This window comes from Erithacus rubecula (assembly GCF_903797595.1).
Source record: "Erithacus rubecula genome assembly, chromosome: 2".
NCBI lineage: Eukaryota > Metazoa > Chordata > Aves > Passeriformes > Muscicapidae > Erithacus > Erithacus rubecula.
The window spans coordinates 61,447,459-61,465,064 of record NC_136685.1 but is presented as its reverse complement, the minus strand read 5'-3'; the positions used below and the strand labels follow the sequence as shown (position 1 = coordinate 61,465,064).

General features: G+C 44.4%; 1 protein-coding gene across 1 annotated transcript; it reads left to right on the top strand.

The window, feature by feature from the left end:
- The first annotated feature begins 936 nt into the window (after positions 1–936).
- Positions 937–16,358, top strand: TNFAIP3 (TNF alpha induced protein 3). The gene is made up of 9 exons (XM_079299071.1): positions 937–1,259; positions 4,292–4,604; positions 8,780–8,970; positions 9,192–9,339; positions 9,531–9,701; positions 10,372–10,552; positions 11,979–12,889; positions 14,719–14,951; positions 15,604–16,358. Exons 2-9 carry the CDS (start codon positions 4,292–4,294, stop codon positions 15,883–15,885), a joined length of 2,430 nt encoding a protein of 809 aa, XP_079155197.1. The 5' UTR covers positions 937–1,259; the 3' UTR covers positions 15,886–16,358.
- Positions 16,359–17,606: the final 1,248 nt, after the last annotated feature.

Here is a 17,606-nt window from a genome sequence, read left to right as displayed (position 1 = left end):
GCAATAAACTTTGTTACACTGTGTTTAATTTCTGGGCGCCTTGAGATTGAAGGGCTGTTGAACAAGAAATTGCCCCTTTTCCAGCATAAATCCCATCCATAAAGCATAGTAACAAACCTTAAATATCGGGGTTTTATTCAGTGAGTTTTTTCACTGCGCAGATATCAGCACATTGTTTAAAGGCGTGCATTAATTGCGTACAATAATTAAATTTAATGATTCCTACAAACTGCTAGTCGCAGTCAATAATTTACACACACGTTCAGACACTAAGATCTCCCTGACTCGATAGTTTTAGCCCAAGGTTCTGCCCTTTACCTGCAACAATCTGACCTCGAGCAGGGCCGGATTAAAGCCCCATCTCCTGCCAAAAATGCCAGCATATTGGGATTATGGGGTTATATATTGGTCTAACTTCTGATTGAAGAAATTAAGTCACTGGTGGTTGCTTACAAAAGAGCCTAAACTGTGGAGCACATACAAGCTAAATGGAGAAAAGAAAAAAGAAAAAGGAAAAAAAAAAAAAAAAAGTAAACACATGCTTGGGTCTGAAAAAAATACTTTCCATGGGACGCTGGGGCAGGGATGCAGGCACCCACCCCCGAGCAGCTGCAGCCGAGAGCTGTGCCGGGGCAGCTCCGCTGGATGAGACGCGGGGCGGGCTCCGGGGCAGCCGCCGCTCCCAGCCCGTTCCGGGCTGCCGGGCACGGCCGGGCACCGCTCCGCGCGGCTCTTCCGGCCCAGCCACGCGGCCCCGGGCCGGCCCGTGAGCGCAGCGGGACGGGCCGGGCGAGCCCCCGCCCGGGGGGAAAGCAATAAGGAAGGAAGAAATGACATCCCGGCTCCCGAAAATCCCGCGGCTGAGTCACGGCGGGAGGGGAGGCGGCGGGGCTGCCCGGCGGCGGCGCCCCCTGGCGGCCTCGGCGCTTGTCACAGCCCGGAAAGTCCCTGCGCTGCCGGTGGAAATCCCCGCTGGGGTTTTTTTGTGTTGTGTTTTCAATCTCCCTTTCTTTTTTTTTTTTTTCACCCCGGCGCTTAACAGAAAGGGAAAAAAACAAGCGGCTGGGCTCAGCCCTTCATTCCGCAGCGGCGGCAGCAGCAGCAGCAGGAGCTCCGGCGCGGAGAGGGTGGAGAGAAGGGAAGGAAGGAGCCCCGGCGCGCTGGGGGTTGATGGATCCGAGCTCCGTGCCGTCGGCCCAGCCTCGCTGCTGAGCAGGAGTCACGGCAGGATCGGCGGAGGAGGAGCCGGCCGCGCTGAGGTGAGCGCCGCTCTGGGCAGGGCACGGCGGAGCCCTCAGCGCTCTGCAGGAGGGCGCCTCGGGCTCCAGGCGGCTCTGGCGCCCCGGTACCCCCGGCACCCCCGGTACCCCCGGCACCCCCGGCACCCCCCGTGCGGCGGCTCCCGGCCGGGCGGGGACGCTGTGCCCGCTGTGCCCGCTGTGCCCGCTGCTCCCGGCCCGGCCCGGCCCGCGGCTCCTGCACTGGAGCCGTCCTGTGTCGCTGCCGCCTGGCGTGCCGGCCTCCAGCGGAGCAGGGAACGCGGAGCGCTCGGTGTGTGCAAACATTTAAACTGTGGCATTTAAACTGTAGGTCCTCGCCTTCTGATTCCGTGAAGAGTAGCGCTGTGTTTTGGGTTGTACCGAGCGAAGACCTAGGCAGAAAAATCTAGGGGGGCTTAAAAGGTATTAAACATGTTTGGTTTAGAAGTTTTAGTACCTTATAGAGAAGTTTATTGGTTGCCATTTTTCAGATAGAGGACAGAAAATGAAAATAACTTTGTGAAACTGCTGGCAGATCTCAGAACCGTGTTCAGCTTTCCCGAGACCAGCATCCTCAGCATTACGCGTTTGGAAAGGATGCTGTCTCTAACGATTGTTTATAGCTGTTCCTTTCTGGGAATTCCTAGTCATTACTTGTTACTTAAAGTAGCATAGCATGGAGAAAAGCACAGTGGACTATAAATTAATATAACTGTAGCTCAGTTTTCTACTTTTAAATCTCCAGCTTAAATGGCTATTGAGTTCTGTTTGTTTCATCACATTGATTTTGGAAATAAGGGTTGCTTGGCTTTTGCCTTGATTGACATTTATGACTGTAAATAGCACAGGCAGTAATTTCCACGTGTGGAGGGGAAAAAATGCCGGTAGAACATAGTATCGAATAATGTAGTTTCAGTGAGTGCTTCTGTAAACTCAGTACTTTTTGTTACTTAAAGCTGGAAATAACCATTTCAAGGGTCCATGCCGGTAGTGCTTAGTCATGTGATTAGTCTTTCTTCGTGTAAAAAAATCCCATTGACTCAGTGTTTCTACTAACATAAGTAAGGAATTCAGTATTTTGGTCATCTCAGAGCAAAGCAGAGCTGTGGTTATCATACAGATTAATAAAGGGTTTTTTAATGTCTTCCTCAGAATCATTCATTCATACATTTATATACAGGATTACATAAACAGCATGTGTAAAGCTATATTCGTGAGGAGAGTGAATGAGAAAATGTGTTAATTTCATTTTAAGGCTGTGTGCTTGTAGGGAAATGATAAGAATATGCCATCGTAATTAACGATGTTATATATGTTGCAAGATGTGACAGCTCTGAGCACGGTCCCTAGTGCTTTTAGGGTGTGTGAATGACATCATCCTAAAGTAGGACTTTGTAGCATCACCTGTTTCATCTGCCTCTATTTAGGGCTTGTCCACTGTATCTCTCCATCAGCTGGTTCTCAGAGAGGTTATAGAGGTCAGCTCTTGGCACCTGGAGTTTGAGGTCCTCTCTCAACCTGAGAGGGTCTTTTCAAAAGCTGTGGCTGGGCATTTGGAGGTGGATGTTGCCATGGAAGTGTCTGGGTGAAGACAAGAGAGCAGCTGTATGCCTGTAGGGAAGGAGTGTTGAAGCCCTTCTGTGCAAGACAGGTCTTCTGCCTCCAAAGACTGGGAATGCCTTCCTGGTCAGTCTGTCAGACTGGAGTTCTTCTTCCTCTCTCTGTGCCTCCTGACTTCTGTCTCCACGAGGAAACTTTCTAGTAGTTGCATAAACAATTTTAAGTTGCTTCTCTGTACTTGATGTCCACAGATTGATGCACATGTATGGCTAGATACTTGTCCGTAGAATCATAATCAGAATGGTGGGTTTTCCTAATGTTCCTAGTTGTACTCTAAACATTTTTGGTATGCATACTTTTATTTATCTTGATACAAATTTTGTTTTGTTTTTAAACAAAGCAAGAATGGTTGTGGACAGCATGGAGAGTCTCTCCCTGTAAGAACAGGTTTTTGTTGTTATTGTTGTTCTTACTGTAGTGCACAGGGTTTTGAAGGATGTGGTCCCTACTTTTGGCTCTAACTAGCCACAAAGTTACTGTCCTCTGAATTTCATAGAGTATAGCAGGTTTGAGGTTATGGGTTTCTATTTTTGTTTTTCCTGCTGTACCCCATGAGGCCAGACTTACTGAAGAAAGGAGTGGAGGGCAGTAAACATTACATGTCCTACCATGGAAATATATTGGGGGTTTTGAGCCAAGTGGAAATGCTTTTTCAGCTCTGTTGACTTACCACTGAGTAATAGTGGCACTGCAGTCTGCTCCCCCACACACAACACAAGCACTTCTGAGCCATAGCTCTACCACTCACAAAATACAAAGAGACTCAGGAAAAGTAACCTAAGTCTGTCCTCGAGTGACAAATTTCTCATCTACTTTACCTGGCCACTGTAAGTATGGGACTGATGCTAGCACAGCTTGCAATTCTTTGGGTTCTTTCTGTACTCTACTGACCATGACTGCTCAGAATGTATGGGCTGTGGAAATCTGAAATGGTCATTAACTGCTTTCTTTTGGCATGTTATTAAAACAAGAGCTTGAAATGTGCTGAAATTTAGCAAGTGTGTATGAGATTACACTGTGCAATTATCAGGTAATTAAGTTTCCAGGATAGTTTTCCTTTCCCTTGATCTTGCCTTCTCTTATCCTTATTTTGATTTAAATGCTGTTTTTTGAATGATGATGCTGTTTCCTTAGTTATACATAAATCCTCTTGAATATCTCAGTAAATTATATCAGCAAATGAATGGGATAAGATGATCAGTGTCTGTATCTGAGTAATGCAGAGAAGTTAGTGAATATGAGCTTTAGAAAGCATTATTTACAAAAGGCACTGTTGAACTGCATCCACTCTGTGCTTGCTTTAGGCAAAACTCCATACAGAATCCCACCCTGAAAGTGCCTTCTCACAGAAATGATAGGACTGTGATGGAAGGGCACTAACATGGCAATAAAATGATCCTTTTTCATTTCAGATGTCTTCTAGAAACATGGCTGGCCAGCACATCCTTCCTCAAGCTTTGTATCAGAGCAATATGCTGAAGGCTATGAAGATCAGAGAGAGGACACCTGAGGATCTAGTCAAACCTCCCAGTGGAATAATTCATCACTTCAGGACTATGCACAGATACACCATAGAAATGTTCAGAATGTGCCAGTTTTGTCCCCAGTTTCGGGAAACTCTTCAGAAGTCCCTGACTGACCAGGCTACCCAGGCTTCACTGGAGCACCAGAGGAAGCTCAACTGGTGCAGGGAAGTTCGGAGACTTGTTCCTTTGAAGACTAATGGTAAGTTACAAGCATGTCTTTGCACTCACAGTACAAAACAGGTCATACAAATGTAGCATCTTTATTAATAGCATCTGAGTTCACGTTACTGAAACAGAAGCACATGGCTTTAAAAATGTGCAGCCTTTTAATTTTAGTTTTGGAAATTAAGATTCTTCCCAGATGATATACCGCCCTGAGCTGTAGCAGACCCTTGCCCACAGTATGTGAATATTGTGGAAATTCTACAGATATTTTCATAATGTCAGTATCCTTCAGAGTCACTTCAGAGTCAAGAGTAAGGCAGGGAAACTTGATTTGGAAACCCATTGCCTTCCCATGAATCTGACTGCTGCATGTCGGCTGCCTCATCAGAAGTGCCAAACATCATTTAATGCCAGGCAAGAGGAGCCTTCAGAAGCTTTGAGTGACCAGGGATGCATTCCCATATATATTTAGCAGAAGTTAATACCCTCCCAATAAGCCCTGCTGTTGTAGCTGGCAGGCAATGCTTGCTTGCTGATCCAGCTTTAAAAACAGTGACAGCAGTAGCACTCAGAACATGGAGCCTCCCGGGAACCTGACACTGCTGTCCCTGGGGTCAGCACCCCACACTGGGGCTGCTCCCTCATCCTCTGCTCCCTGCCTAGGTTTGCCAGCTCTTGCCTTCCCTCAGGGCCCACCAATAACTCCCGTGTGTGTGACTGACACTCACCTTTGTGCAACACAAAATTTGCAGTGCCCTTTTCTTTCAACAGTCAGTGCTGGTTTTAGGACTTGGCTTTTGGGTTACTCTTTGGGTTACTACTTTGGGTGTGTATTACATCAAGTGCTACAAATGAAAAGGCACAGCAGTAGTGCCAAGATTTCCAGGTTATGTTTGTCCACAGTCTTGAGCAGGAAACCTTGGCACATGACTGTAAGAGTCACCAGACATTTCGCACTCAGTGGAGGAAAGATTTGGTAATGGTTATGACTTATGGTCATGCAGCTGCAAACTTGGACTCAGGATTCCTTACAGCACAGGAAGAATAGACAGTGAGAACTTCAAGAAGATGAAAAATACATGGTCTTTGCTTAAGGAGCAGATCACAGCAGTTACAGAAACGCTGGGTGTGGTGGACCTGCAGCATTGTTGAAGTCCATGTTGTGTTCTACATTTGCTTCTTTTCATATCTGCTTGAATACACATTGCCCTTATCTTCCTGGTCCACATTTTTCCCACTCCAAATTCTTCTGTGTTTCTCAGTCTAACTGTTCACAGCTGTGTTGTACATAGGCCATAAAAATAGACTCACTGAGTAGATGTCAGTGCTCAGCCTAAAGCCTGTTGCTGATGTGCATGTCTGTAACTGTAGTAGAGGCATTGGCCTTCTGGTGGGCTTTTTGGGCTGCCTGTGCCTTGGTGTAAAATTCTTATGACTGCAATTAGAGGTGTGCACAGAAGTCACAGAATCTTGAGCTTTGGAAGCACCAGAGTTGCAGCTAGGGCAGGCAGCACTTGCAGGTACTGGGAAGGTAACATCACTCCAAGTGTTGCATCTTAAAAATTTCACTCAAACAGATTTTCTAGGAAAACGGACAATGTGCACAATTTTTGCACGGGGCAGAGAGTAACAGCTGTAGAATCCCCCATCTCCAGTCAATACAAATCCTGCAGGGGTTAAAGCTGCCTGGACAGACCCCTTTTGGTCACCATATTACATTCAGCAACACTGGCCTCCTTCTCTCTCTCATGACCATCGGCCAGTGTCACACCTGGGAGTAGTGTGGACTTGGATCCCACCCATAAGCAGGCGTACCTGTATATGAGATGCTGAAATATTAGGGCAGGTTGAGGGAAGGCCAAGCAAAGTTTGTGGTCTCCCTATACACTGAGCAGACAAAGAACTTGGCTTCAGCTCAGTGCTGTGCTTCAGGGTCATTAAGTGCATGAATAGGAGTGGCTTTGGAAACCTGTGGGTTATGCAAAGTAGTTGCATTGAAGGACCTTTGCACGAGAAAGAAGGTAAATTGAGCTGTAGGAAGTGCAGAAGCCTGGAGAAGCCCTGTATTATCCCAGAAAACAACTTTTTTTTTTCCTTTTCCTCCCATCCGGCATGAAAAATATTTTTTAAAAGTTTAACTGCTTAACCCATAGATGTGGGAGGAATATGTTAGTTCTCTCAGTCAGGCTTTCTTCAGAAAATTCTGGGGTTTTTTTCTGATTTAGGTTGTAGTTGTTGAAAACAAAGAAAGTATCTCCTACGGGATCTTTTGATATACGTTTTACCTAATAGGTTAGTCAATCTCTGTAGTGGTGGGGTTTTTCTTAATTAAAAAAGCTGCTTTGAATCACCACGTATTTCTTTGCAGACATCTGAATGGATGATAGAAGGAAAGCGGTAGGAGGTACAAAAATCGAAACTGTTCGGGTTTTTTCTTTTTTCTTTTTTTTTTTTTTTTTTTTTAATTTAAAAATTCCAGCATCTATTGGCTGTAGAGATTTCACTTGTATAATGAATTGGCACTCATTCCAGCTCGCCCAGCCACACCCCCTGGGAAAGTCCGAGGGAGGCTACGCTGCACCCGCAGAACAAAAAGTACAACTGTTGCTCAATTGCTAGTCAAACCGTGTGGGGGAATTCCAAGTGCTGTGTAAGGAATTTTGGGCAGTGCTTCTAAATAAAGAACTGAAAGTGAGCTCTCAGAGAGAAAAAGTTTAATCTTATCTTTGCTCTAGATTTTGCAAAGGGAAAATTTTAATGGGATTAATATGTCATCTTTTTTGGTCAGAAGGAAACCCAGTCAGCTTTTCTGTCTTCTTGGTTGTTCTCTGATTTTTGAGCTCAAGTAAGCAGCCTGCAAAATTGAAGTAAGCTTTTGCAAGACAGCATTCAGAAAACAGAGGGCAGTTGCAGGAGCCTGATATGCCCCAATCCCATAACAATTTATGAAGCATTGAGTAGATTTCAATTTGTATCTTATTTGGGAACTGGAGTCTGTTGTAGGCTTTCCTCTTCAATTTCACAGAATAAATAGCAAAAGTGTTCACAAATGGTGTAATTGAGCTCATAATGTATGTGGAAAACTGGGTTTAATTCTTTTGTGAGAGTTCTTTGGGTGTTTTTGTTTGGGTTTTTTCATGTGAGAAAAATCTAGTAGTTTACCAGGGTTGATGTCTTCTATTCCAAGAAAATTGCTGTGGTTTCTTAGCATTGAGTGAATCTGTTTCCCACTGTGGTAAACATTGTACCTAGTTCTGCATCTGAGGACATGACAGTAATGATTCTTGATGTCTCCCTTTCAAGGGGAGACATCCCCTTTTGGTAAAGATGGCTAGAGATGGAATTTGAAATCCAGACATTTATATTTTTTTTTTTTTTTGGTCACACCTTTTAATTAAGTTAGTTATCTCCTCTGAGTCTGTTTCCCTTCTGAAACTGTAGAATATCACAATCCTTCCTACCTGCAAAGAAGAATTTTTCAGTGCAAGGGGGTTGTGTAAATGAAAATCAAATCGCTGTTTTTCATTGATTTAGTTGTAATTTTGCATTTTAAAAAACAGTCGTCTAAGTAATATATATAACAACCCAACTCGCTATCCCTTCTGAGAGGAAGACCAGAGGTGTTCCTATGATTGCTTTACATAAGTCACCTGCCATTCCCTTTCTGTCTCCTTTTTTATTACAATTCCTCCATCACGCACAGCCAAGTGCCAAGCAGTGTTCATCAGGGGATGTGAGGCTTGGTGTTGCTATAATATTTTTAATTATTTCCATTATATCAACCTCATGCCATTTGGTGTATATTTGCATAAATATCAATGAGGGAGATTTACTTTTTTTTTTTGTAATTTTAAGATGTCTTTGTTAATGTTTTAAAAAGCTATTTCAGCTGTGTTTGACTTTTGTAGTTGACCCCAAAATTTAGTTTGTGATATCAGTCAAAGTTAAGTAAGATAGGCAAGAGGCATTGCTGGATGACTTAACTTGGATTGGTGCAGAGACAAAACCAGTAGGGAGGGAAGTTTTTCTTTATGTCTTTGAACAGAGACCACAATTCTGGTCTCCTTCTTTACAACCCTTCTGTCTCAGGCTTAGAGAAGTGCACAGGGAATATGCATATGTGCAGTGTAATTCTACATCCCACAGGCTTGTAGTGTTTTATTTAAGTAGCCATTTGGAAACAATGCACTCTTCCCTTTCTTTTTGCAGGTGATGGAAATTGCCTTATGCATGCTGCATCGCAGTACATGTGGGGTATTGAGGACATCGACCTTGTCTTAAGGAAAACGCTGTTCAGTGCTCTCAGGGAGATTGACACACGGAACTTCAAGCTGCGCTGGCAGCGGGAGGCTGTTAAATCCCAGGAGTTTGTGGAAACAGGACTCCGCTATGACACCCGGGTAAGGGCCCGGGAGGGAGCGGTGCTGTGTGCTGAGGGCTCAGCGTTGCCTTGATGAGGCTGTTTGATTGTGGCTTCACGGATCCTGGCATTAGTGGAGTGCAGAAATAGTCTTCCTTTGGAGGAAATGGGAAAATGGGATTGTTTGAGCACTGCTGTGCTGCAGCTGGTTCCTGACCTCCATGTCTTTGAACCATTGGTGACAGCTGTTTCTTTCCTCAGAACTGGGAGGAGGAGTGGGAATACCTCATTGAAATGACCTCCCCAGAAATATCTGGGGCTCGAAACAGACTTCCCTATAATGCACTAGAAGAAATTCACATCTTCATTCTTGCTAACATCCTCAGAAGGCCAGTCATTGTCCTTGCAGGTGAGTTACCTGGTCAGTCATCCCACTGTGTTTCTTTTGTGCTGTGTTAGTAACCTTAGTCAACTGCTGTTTTCAGGTAGATGCATCTCAGAGCACAATGTTTTCAGCAATTATTCTAAAAACCCCAGCATATGTTTTCTCTTGCCTGTAGCACACACTTAACTTGTTTTATCTTTTTCTTCTTTATTCAGATAAAGTGGTTAGAAGTTTAGAGTCAGGCTCCAGTTTTGCTCCTCTGAATGTTGGTGGTGTTTACTTGCCTCTCCTGTGGCCAGCTGAAGAATGCTACAGATACCCAATTGTGCTTGGCTATGACAACATGCATTTTACACCACTGGTGACTCTGAAGGACAGCGGGCCAGGTATTTTTTCAAGTACCTCATTTGGTATTTTTGTTCCTTCTTCAAAACTACTATGCTGATAAAGCATTTGAAATATGATCTGGTTTAAGTTTACATTTTTAAAGTTAAATAAGATCTATTTGAAATACATTCTTAAAATATGAGCAGAAAGAATTTTGTCTGTGAATCTGAGTAGAAACTAAATGTTACCTTCAACATATTGGTTGAAAGTAGAGTTCAACTCACCTGCTTGCAGGCTGTAATTGATCAAAGGGTAGCCTCTGCTTTATTGTGTTCTGGCCTCCTTTCCACTTCGTAGGAGAAGAATGCAGTCTCACAGCAGGGTACCACTGCCTGGCAGGAATAATGAAATATATGCTTTACAATTTTTAATGCATCTCTTCTGAGTGGACAGCAGTTCTCTAGGTTCAGGTTACAGCATCATCCCACCAAAAGGCATAACAAACAAAGACCTACAATCCTGTTCATGGGGAGAAGATAGTTGCTATGGGGACATTAAAACTACTGTGGGATGGAGCTAAGTTTGTGATGTAGCTGTGTCTGTGTCCACCCTCAGTGATTCCATATAGAAACTGATTGCTCTGCCCAGCTATTTTCCTCTCTCAAAAATTTGAGTGGTGATACCTCCATGTGTTGCATTTTATGGTTAATCCATCTTGTTTCCCCGCAGAAATCCGGGCTGTCCCTCTGGTCACCAGTGAACAAGGCCGATTTGAGGATTTGAATGTGCACTTTCTGACAGATGCAGAAGAGAGGGAGAAAGAGCAGCTGCTAAAAGAGTACTTGATAGTGATAGAAATTCCAGTGCAAGGCTGGGATCATGGTACAACTCATCTAATTAATGCTGCAAAGTGAGTGTTATTCCTGTTTCCTCAAAGTTATCTTGTTTACAGAGGTGAGACAAGCTGGGCAGCCCAGTGTGTTCTTTTGGTCTTTCCTTCCTTCCTAGGTGTCCTGTGTGGTTACTACTTAAAATACTAATTATTTGCATTAGTGCTGATATGTTATGAAGTAGTATGAGCTGAGGCCAGTCTCAAATTTAAGGGTAAAAATGTGTTCATACTTAGCAAACTGCAACTAGTATTTTAGAAAAAAATCCATTTGATCAGTTTCACTGACTTTTGGCTTGCAGAGAAGAAGCTGGCTGAAAAGCAGTTAAATGCAGAAACTAGTTAGCCCAAGCTCTTGTGCTTTGTGTAAGGGCACATTGCTTAATGGGCAGTTGATGTAATTTTGGCTGCCTTGGGGAAAGTACTTGGCAGTATGTTCTGAGCACAGATGCCTCAACAGCCTGGGCTGTTCCTTGTGGCAGTAGGCAGGAAGCTGTGGCCAGTGGAGGAACCAGTGTCTCTGCTCATCCCCCTGCTGGTTGAGCATCAGTAACATGCAGGGAGCAGCTGGCAGCACCCATCAGCTTCTCATATTCAGTGGACACTGGCAGTGATGCCCAGCCAGTCCCCTCACAGAGGGAAGTACCTCCCTGTATCCTCAGGGACAGGAGTCTATGCTGTTGGCTGGTTCGGGTGTAAGGACCTTGAAAACTCAAGTCCTTCTACCTGAAGCATATATGCACATGTAAAAGGTAGCACAAGGGCTTCCCTATTGCTCTTCCTAGATGTGTTCTGGAGAATTGCCAGAAATTAGCTCCTCATCCTACCAACTGTGGCATGGTGAATCTCCAGTGCAGGGTTTTCCTTGTAGCTGGAGGCAGAGTAAGGATGGTGTGATGGATGCTAACACTGCATGCACCACACTAAAGCCCCACAGTTTGTTAGAAGAATTCTGCTGGTAGATACAGATCCAACAGGGCAGAACCAGGAGCAGATTTCATGATAAGCTCTATCAGGAAATGCTGAGCCCACTGTAGGAAGGGTTTGTTCTTAGTGTGGGTTGGTGAAAAAAGGGTCTTCTACTCTAACCTCTGCTCAGTTGAGCACTAGTCCTCAGAGAAATTCACCATTTAGGGAAGTTTCTGCTTCTGAGAGACCACCTATATTCTATGTGCAAACAGCTTTGAGACAGAAAACCCTCACCTAGCAAAGGTGTTTAGCATTGTGTCAGGACATTTATTTCAGATGTGAAAGTCTCCATCACTGAACACCTGCTTTTAAAATTATTTCCATTTACAGCAACTGTGTAACATCCCAGATCTTCTTGTCTGAGTAATATGGATGTGCATTAAATCTACATTTCCTTCCCACATTGCTTGTATTTGCTTCCACCCCCACCATCTGCTCTTTTCAACCACTGATGCAATCTTCCTTTTTTGGCTATCAGGTTAGATGAAGGCAACCTACCCAAAGAAATAAACCTTGTGGAAGATTACTTTCAATTGGTACAGCATGAGTACAAGAAGTGGCAGGAGAATGCTGAACCTGGTAGAAGAGAGACATGTTCCAGGAACAGACAGGAGCTGTCACTTTCCCAGCTCTCCCTCTTACAGATGAAATGTGAAACGCCAAATTGCCCTTTCTACATGTCTGTGAACACCCAGCCCTACTGCCATGAATGCTTTGAGCAGAGGTCCCAAGGAGGCAAAGGAAGAAAGCAGCCCTCCAAAGCAGCACCTGAGAAGCTGAAGGCAGCTGGGTCAGGCTCCTCCTGTGGGGATGTTTGTGAACCTGGGGGATGGATATCTGAAGGGCCTGTCACAGAGCCTCGCTCTGCACCTCCGACCGCTCCCAGCCTTTTCCTGTACAGTGAAACCACAGCCATGAAGTGCAGGACCCCAGACTGCCCCTTCACACTGAATGTGCACCACAATGGGCTGTGTGAACGCTGCTACAACTCCAGACAGCTCAGTCCCTGCAACAACTTGGATGACCAGAGACACTTAGACTATGCCACGTGCAAAATGTGCCGTCAAAAGGCCAAGAGGACCTTCAATGGTATATGCAGCACTTGCTTCAAAAGGTCTACAGAGCAGTCCCCAAATGGCAGTCCTGCTTTCCTGCCCACCTGCCACCAGAGATCAACATCTGACCCGTCCCAGATCTCACAGATCCTCCACCAGCACTCCTGCCATCAGGCTCCCAACAGCCATGGCCAGGAGCCCCCGCCACCAGCACTGCCTCCTGAGGAGAACAGGGGAGGCAACCTCTGCCGGAAACCTGGTTGCAAGTTTTTTGGGACACCACAAAATGAGGGCTTTTGCACGCTGTGTTTCTTTGAGTACAGGGAAAACCATGGTAAGTGGAGATGGAGTGAGCTTTTGACACACTTTGGCTGCAGATCAACTTCCTTGAACTGTGAAGTTCTGTGTGTGCTGGGTGACAAAAGGGCAGGAGTAATGAAAACAGTGTGAGAAGAAGGTGATTCTGTCTGTTATTATCCCATTGTCATGGTTTCACCCCAGCCAGCATCCAAACCCCAGACAGCCACTCGGCTCACTCTCTCACCAGCAGGCTCACGTAAAGAATTGGAAGTGTAAAAGTTGGAGAGCTCATGGCTTGGTATAAAGAGAGTTTATTAGGAAAAGCAAAAACTGCTTACGCAAGCAAAGCAAAACAAAGAATTAATTTATTGCTTGCCATGGGCAGGCAGGTGTTCAGGTGTGTCTTCCCCCAGCCTCCCATGCACCCTTGCCAGCAGGGCAGTGTGAAAAGCAGCAAAGGCTTTGGCTCTGTGTAAACCCTGCTCAGCAGTAACAAAAACATGTCAATATTATCAACCTTGGGCTCAGCACAGATCCAAAACACACCCCACACCAGCCACTGTCAAGAAAATTTACTTTACCCCAGCCAAAACCAGCATACCATAAAGGGACACTGGCAGCAGTGTGAGAAATCTGTGAAATGTCTTGTAAAACTTCCTTTCAGCTTTGATGGAAGCAAAATCAACTCAGGAGGGGGTAGCTTTTCATTTCTCTCCACCATCCACTGCAATCATAGTTTTGGTATGAATTTTCTTCACAGCTAGACAAGTTGTAGAGGTCAGTGAGGGAAATGCTGTAAATGTGTGGAAAGTACTGAAAATCATTTATATTAACAAGGTGTTTAAAAAGCCTTGAAGAATGTGTAGATCTCTATCTGTTCTGGATGTAACAGGTATAATGCTCTGGAGTAACTACTGTAGTTGCCTTGACAAGTGGAGCATGTAGAAGTTGACTGTAGATAATTAGTTGGTATTTTGGGGTAACTTTGGTGTGTGTTGTTATACTCTGCCTTGAAATCTTCTTTGGTAATACCCTGTGTGTGCATGCACGTGTGTTTAAAGACTGATCTTATGAAAGACAAAAGTCTGTGAACAAATCACAGCATGAAATCTTCATCTTTCATGCTAGTGTCCTGTTTCCCTGTGGAGAGCCTTGAGGTATAGATCCTGAAGGGCATATGTAAGAGAAAATTATTACTTACATCTTCAGACTATTTTATTGCTGATAAGTTTGCCATTACAAATAAACATGGCTGAGGTTAGGTTGGAAGGGACCTTTAAAGATCTTCTAATTCAACCCCCCCTGCCATTGGCAGAGACATCTTTCACAACACTGAGCTTTCCACGTGTGTTCAGTTTAGGGAACTTCTGTGCTAGCTTGCAATACTTTATTTTCCAACATTGCTCACAATGAATTTTTTTTTCCTTCTGATTGTGGAATATATAAGATTGCTTCATGAGACTAAAACGTGTAATGCCCTTTTTCCCCTTAAGCTCTATACCACTGTACTTCAATTATCTGATGTGTCTGAAATGGGGGAGGCTGAAATGGGATGATAGTCAAAGTGAAGTCAAAGTGAAATTCATCTTGACTTCAGTGGGATCTAACTTGCCCACTTAGGGCAAGTTTTTCCCAAATCATCTGTTTCAACAACTTAAATGAAAATCAGGCTGCATTTGCAGCCTTATTTATGTAACATAAGAAAGATGTATCAACTGAGGGGTCTCATAACCCATGTTTGAGGCTAGTTGATCTTTTTAAATTAATTTTCATTTTTAAGGCGGGGAGCTTTTTATAGCTGCGTTGGGTCATCATATCTGTGAGGCCCATTCAAACTGCTCCTGTTGCTGCTCTGCCTTACAGACAGTGTTTTGCTGCGCCAGCAGAGGAGATCTCAGAGGAAGTCTTCGGCGGCAGATCAGACGGGGAGCTCGGCTGCCGCCTTCCGCAACACCGTGTCCTGCCAGCGGCGCGACTGCGGCACCCTGGGCAGCACAATGCTCGAGGGCTACTGCCAGAACTGCTTCATTATAGCCCAGAACCAGCGCTTCCAAGAAGCCAGAAGGACAGAAGAACAGCTGGTGAGACAACCAGAAGTAAGTGGGAACTTCTCAAAATCTTCTCTTGTTTAGTGCTGCACATTTTTGTCTTGTGGATCCATACTAGAAAGTCCTCAAATGACTGCATCTTAACTATCATGGAAATACAAGCATAGAGCATATCGTTATTTTTTATTGGTGCAGTTGAGCAGCGCTCATAAAAAGTCATTCTCAGTTTAGAGTTGTCATGGCCATGGTCAGTTTTACCTCAGCTGGGATTTTGCCAGCAATTTTGGTGGAAGCAATTGGCCCAACAGTTAGGTTGTTTTGTTGATTGGAGAGGGATTTTGCTTCTTACCCTTAGAGTTGTGCAACTGTGTCAAGGGGTTCACGTTGCATTTTTTATTGAGTCCATCACAGATTGTGTTTGTTTCAGATAAGGCTTTTTAAATTTTGATTTGTTTTGATCCTTTTGGAATTGAGAGTTGCCAAAGATAATAAAACCCAGCATTTTTTCCTAAGAAATGTCAGAATATGTGATTTTGTTTGGTAAAACTCAATTTGGCTCTTGGTATTGCACTTTGTAGAAGTGTTTGTGAATAATCCCCAAGTGGTTACCTATACAAACCACGAGCAGAGCAAAAAGGAAATGAAAAGCAATTTGTGCTGCCAGCACAGGGACTGACAATGTGTTTTAATGTTTTTCAAGAGAACAGGGCAGCACAGAGACGTGCAGCGAGCAGCACTGAGTGCCCAGAGGAGGCAGTGTGCCGTGGCTTCGTGCAGGAACAACGTGGCGTGCAGAAGTGATGACCTGTGCCCGGAGTGCCGGCGCCTGGGCCAGCTGGCGCCGCCGGGCAGTGCCAGGGAGCCGGGGGCACAGGAGCCTGCCAAGCAGCGCTGCCGAGCCCCGGCCTGTGACCACTATGGCAATGCCAAGTGCAACGGCTACTGCAACGAGTGCTACCAGTTCAAACAGATCTATGGCTAGGGCTTGATCTCGGGGAGCAACAAAGCGATACCAGCTACTTCCTTCACTGAATGGTGCTACGTCCAAAACACTTTAACAGTCCTGGGAACGGGAGGGTGGGGGGAAACGTAAGCTGCCTGCTCAGATCGTGTTTATTCCCAAGAATGGGAATAAATTTCTACTTCCTCTAAACACTGCATGCAAGAACTGCTGAGAAGGTCACATTGCCTTCTGCACAGAGCTCTCGTTCATGACTAAGCTCCTACAATACCATATTTAATTCTTGGACTTCCCAGGAGGAAGTGTGAAGCATTTGAATCCAGAGAACTTCCCAGTTCTGCCTCTTTCTCAATACCTCCCCTCTCCCAGGCAAGGAGCCATGTCTACTGTCAGAGGTGCAGACCTTTTTATGTTTGCATACATCAGGCAGGGGCAAGTCCTTCCTGAATGGGATTACCCAGGACAGACTGATGCAACTTCCAGTTGACATCTGAGGAATCATGGTTTGGTTTGCCCGTGTCCTTGCTGTTCTTACAGAGCTCATCACGGGCATTTAGGGTGATAACAGCAAGCAGTTCTGAGTTTGCAAAGCCTTTGGCAAACCACAACCAGAAACAAGACCAGCACTCCTTTAACATGCTTAACCTAACCAGCATTTAGATCCTTTCCCAAATCCCAAGACAGCTGAAAGGCTGAAGTTACAGAAGAAATGCATGCGATGGGGAAAATGTATCCTGCCATTTCCCACTTGTGTGGAAGGAATTACCTCCAACAGACAAGAAAAACCCCAAACCCCATTGTCTTCACTTCCGAAACGAGATTGACTCTTGTCTCTCTTGCACTGCAATTGTCAGGATTATGTGTGTGCTGTTCATACCCTCTCTCCCCATTTCTGTCACTTTCTGTCATCCTTAATGTGATTCTGTTACCGTGCAAACAGCTGGGAGCTCAGTAAAAAGAGTTCTTCAGGGTTGAGATTTTACTCCTGAAGTTTATGCATCCACTTGTCAATCTGCAATACTTTCTTTAGCAACCTCAGCTTTACCACTGTACCCTTACCTGCTTCTTTCTTCTCCTTTTACACCTTTTAAGTTTTCAGCATCTGTTTTGCTGCTATGATTTGGGAGGTGATACTTCTTCTAACTTGCTTCTCAAGTTTAGAATCTTTTTCTAGTTACTAAAAAAAAAGTTTATAAAAAGAAAAAAAATTAAATAACTCATGACTTATTTCTGTTAAATTTTATATATTTTGTGAACCTTAATGTGAACGTATGTTTTATTAAAATATTTATATTATTTGAAACAATGCAATTTGAAATTTGCACAGCTAGTTTTTTTTTACATATATTTACTCTAGTGTTGAAATTACAAACATAAATGTATAATTGAAAAACTTTCTCTGATATAAAGAAATAAATTATTGAAGGATTGAATTTGTTATTTTTATATCTATGCAAGAGAGCATGGTTGATGGGACATCCCCTGAAGGAAGCCTTCCTGTTCAGCACTACTGTTCAGCATGTTACCAACTGCCACTTGGTGCAGATGATGTAGCCAAGTGCTTTGAAGAGGTGTTAACTTGCTGTAGGCAGGTGTGGTCTCAGAAAGGGCTCTTGGTTCTTTTGAAGGACCTGGGTATAAGAAGTTGGCTCCTGTAGGTGCAGAGTGTTTTCAGTCCCCAGAAGAATTAGTGTGGGAGAGTGTGGATGGTACAGGAGCAGACTGCAACAACACCTAAGCTA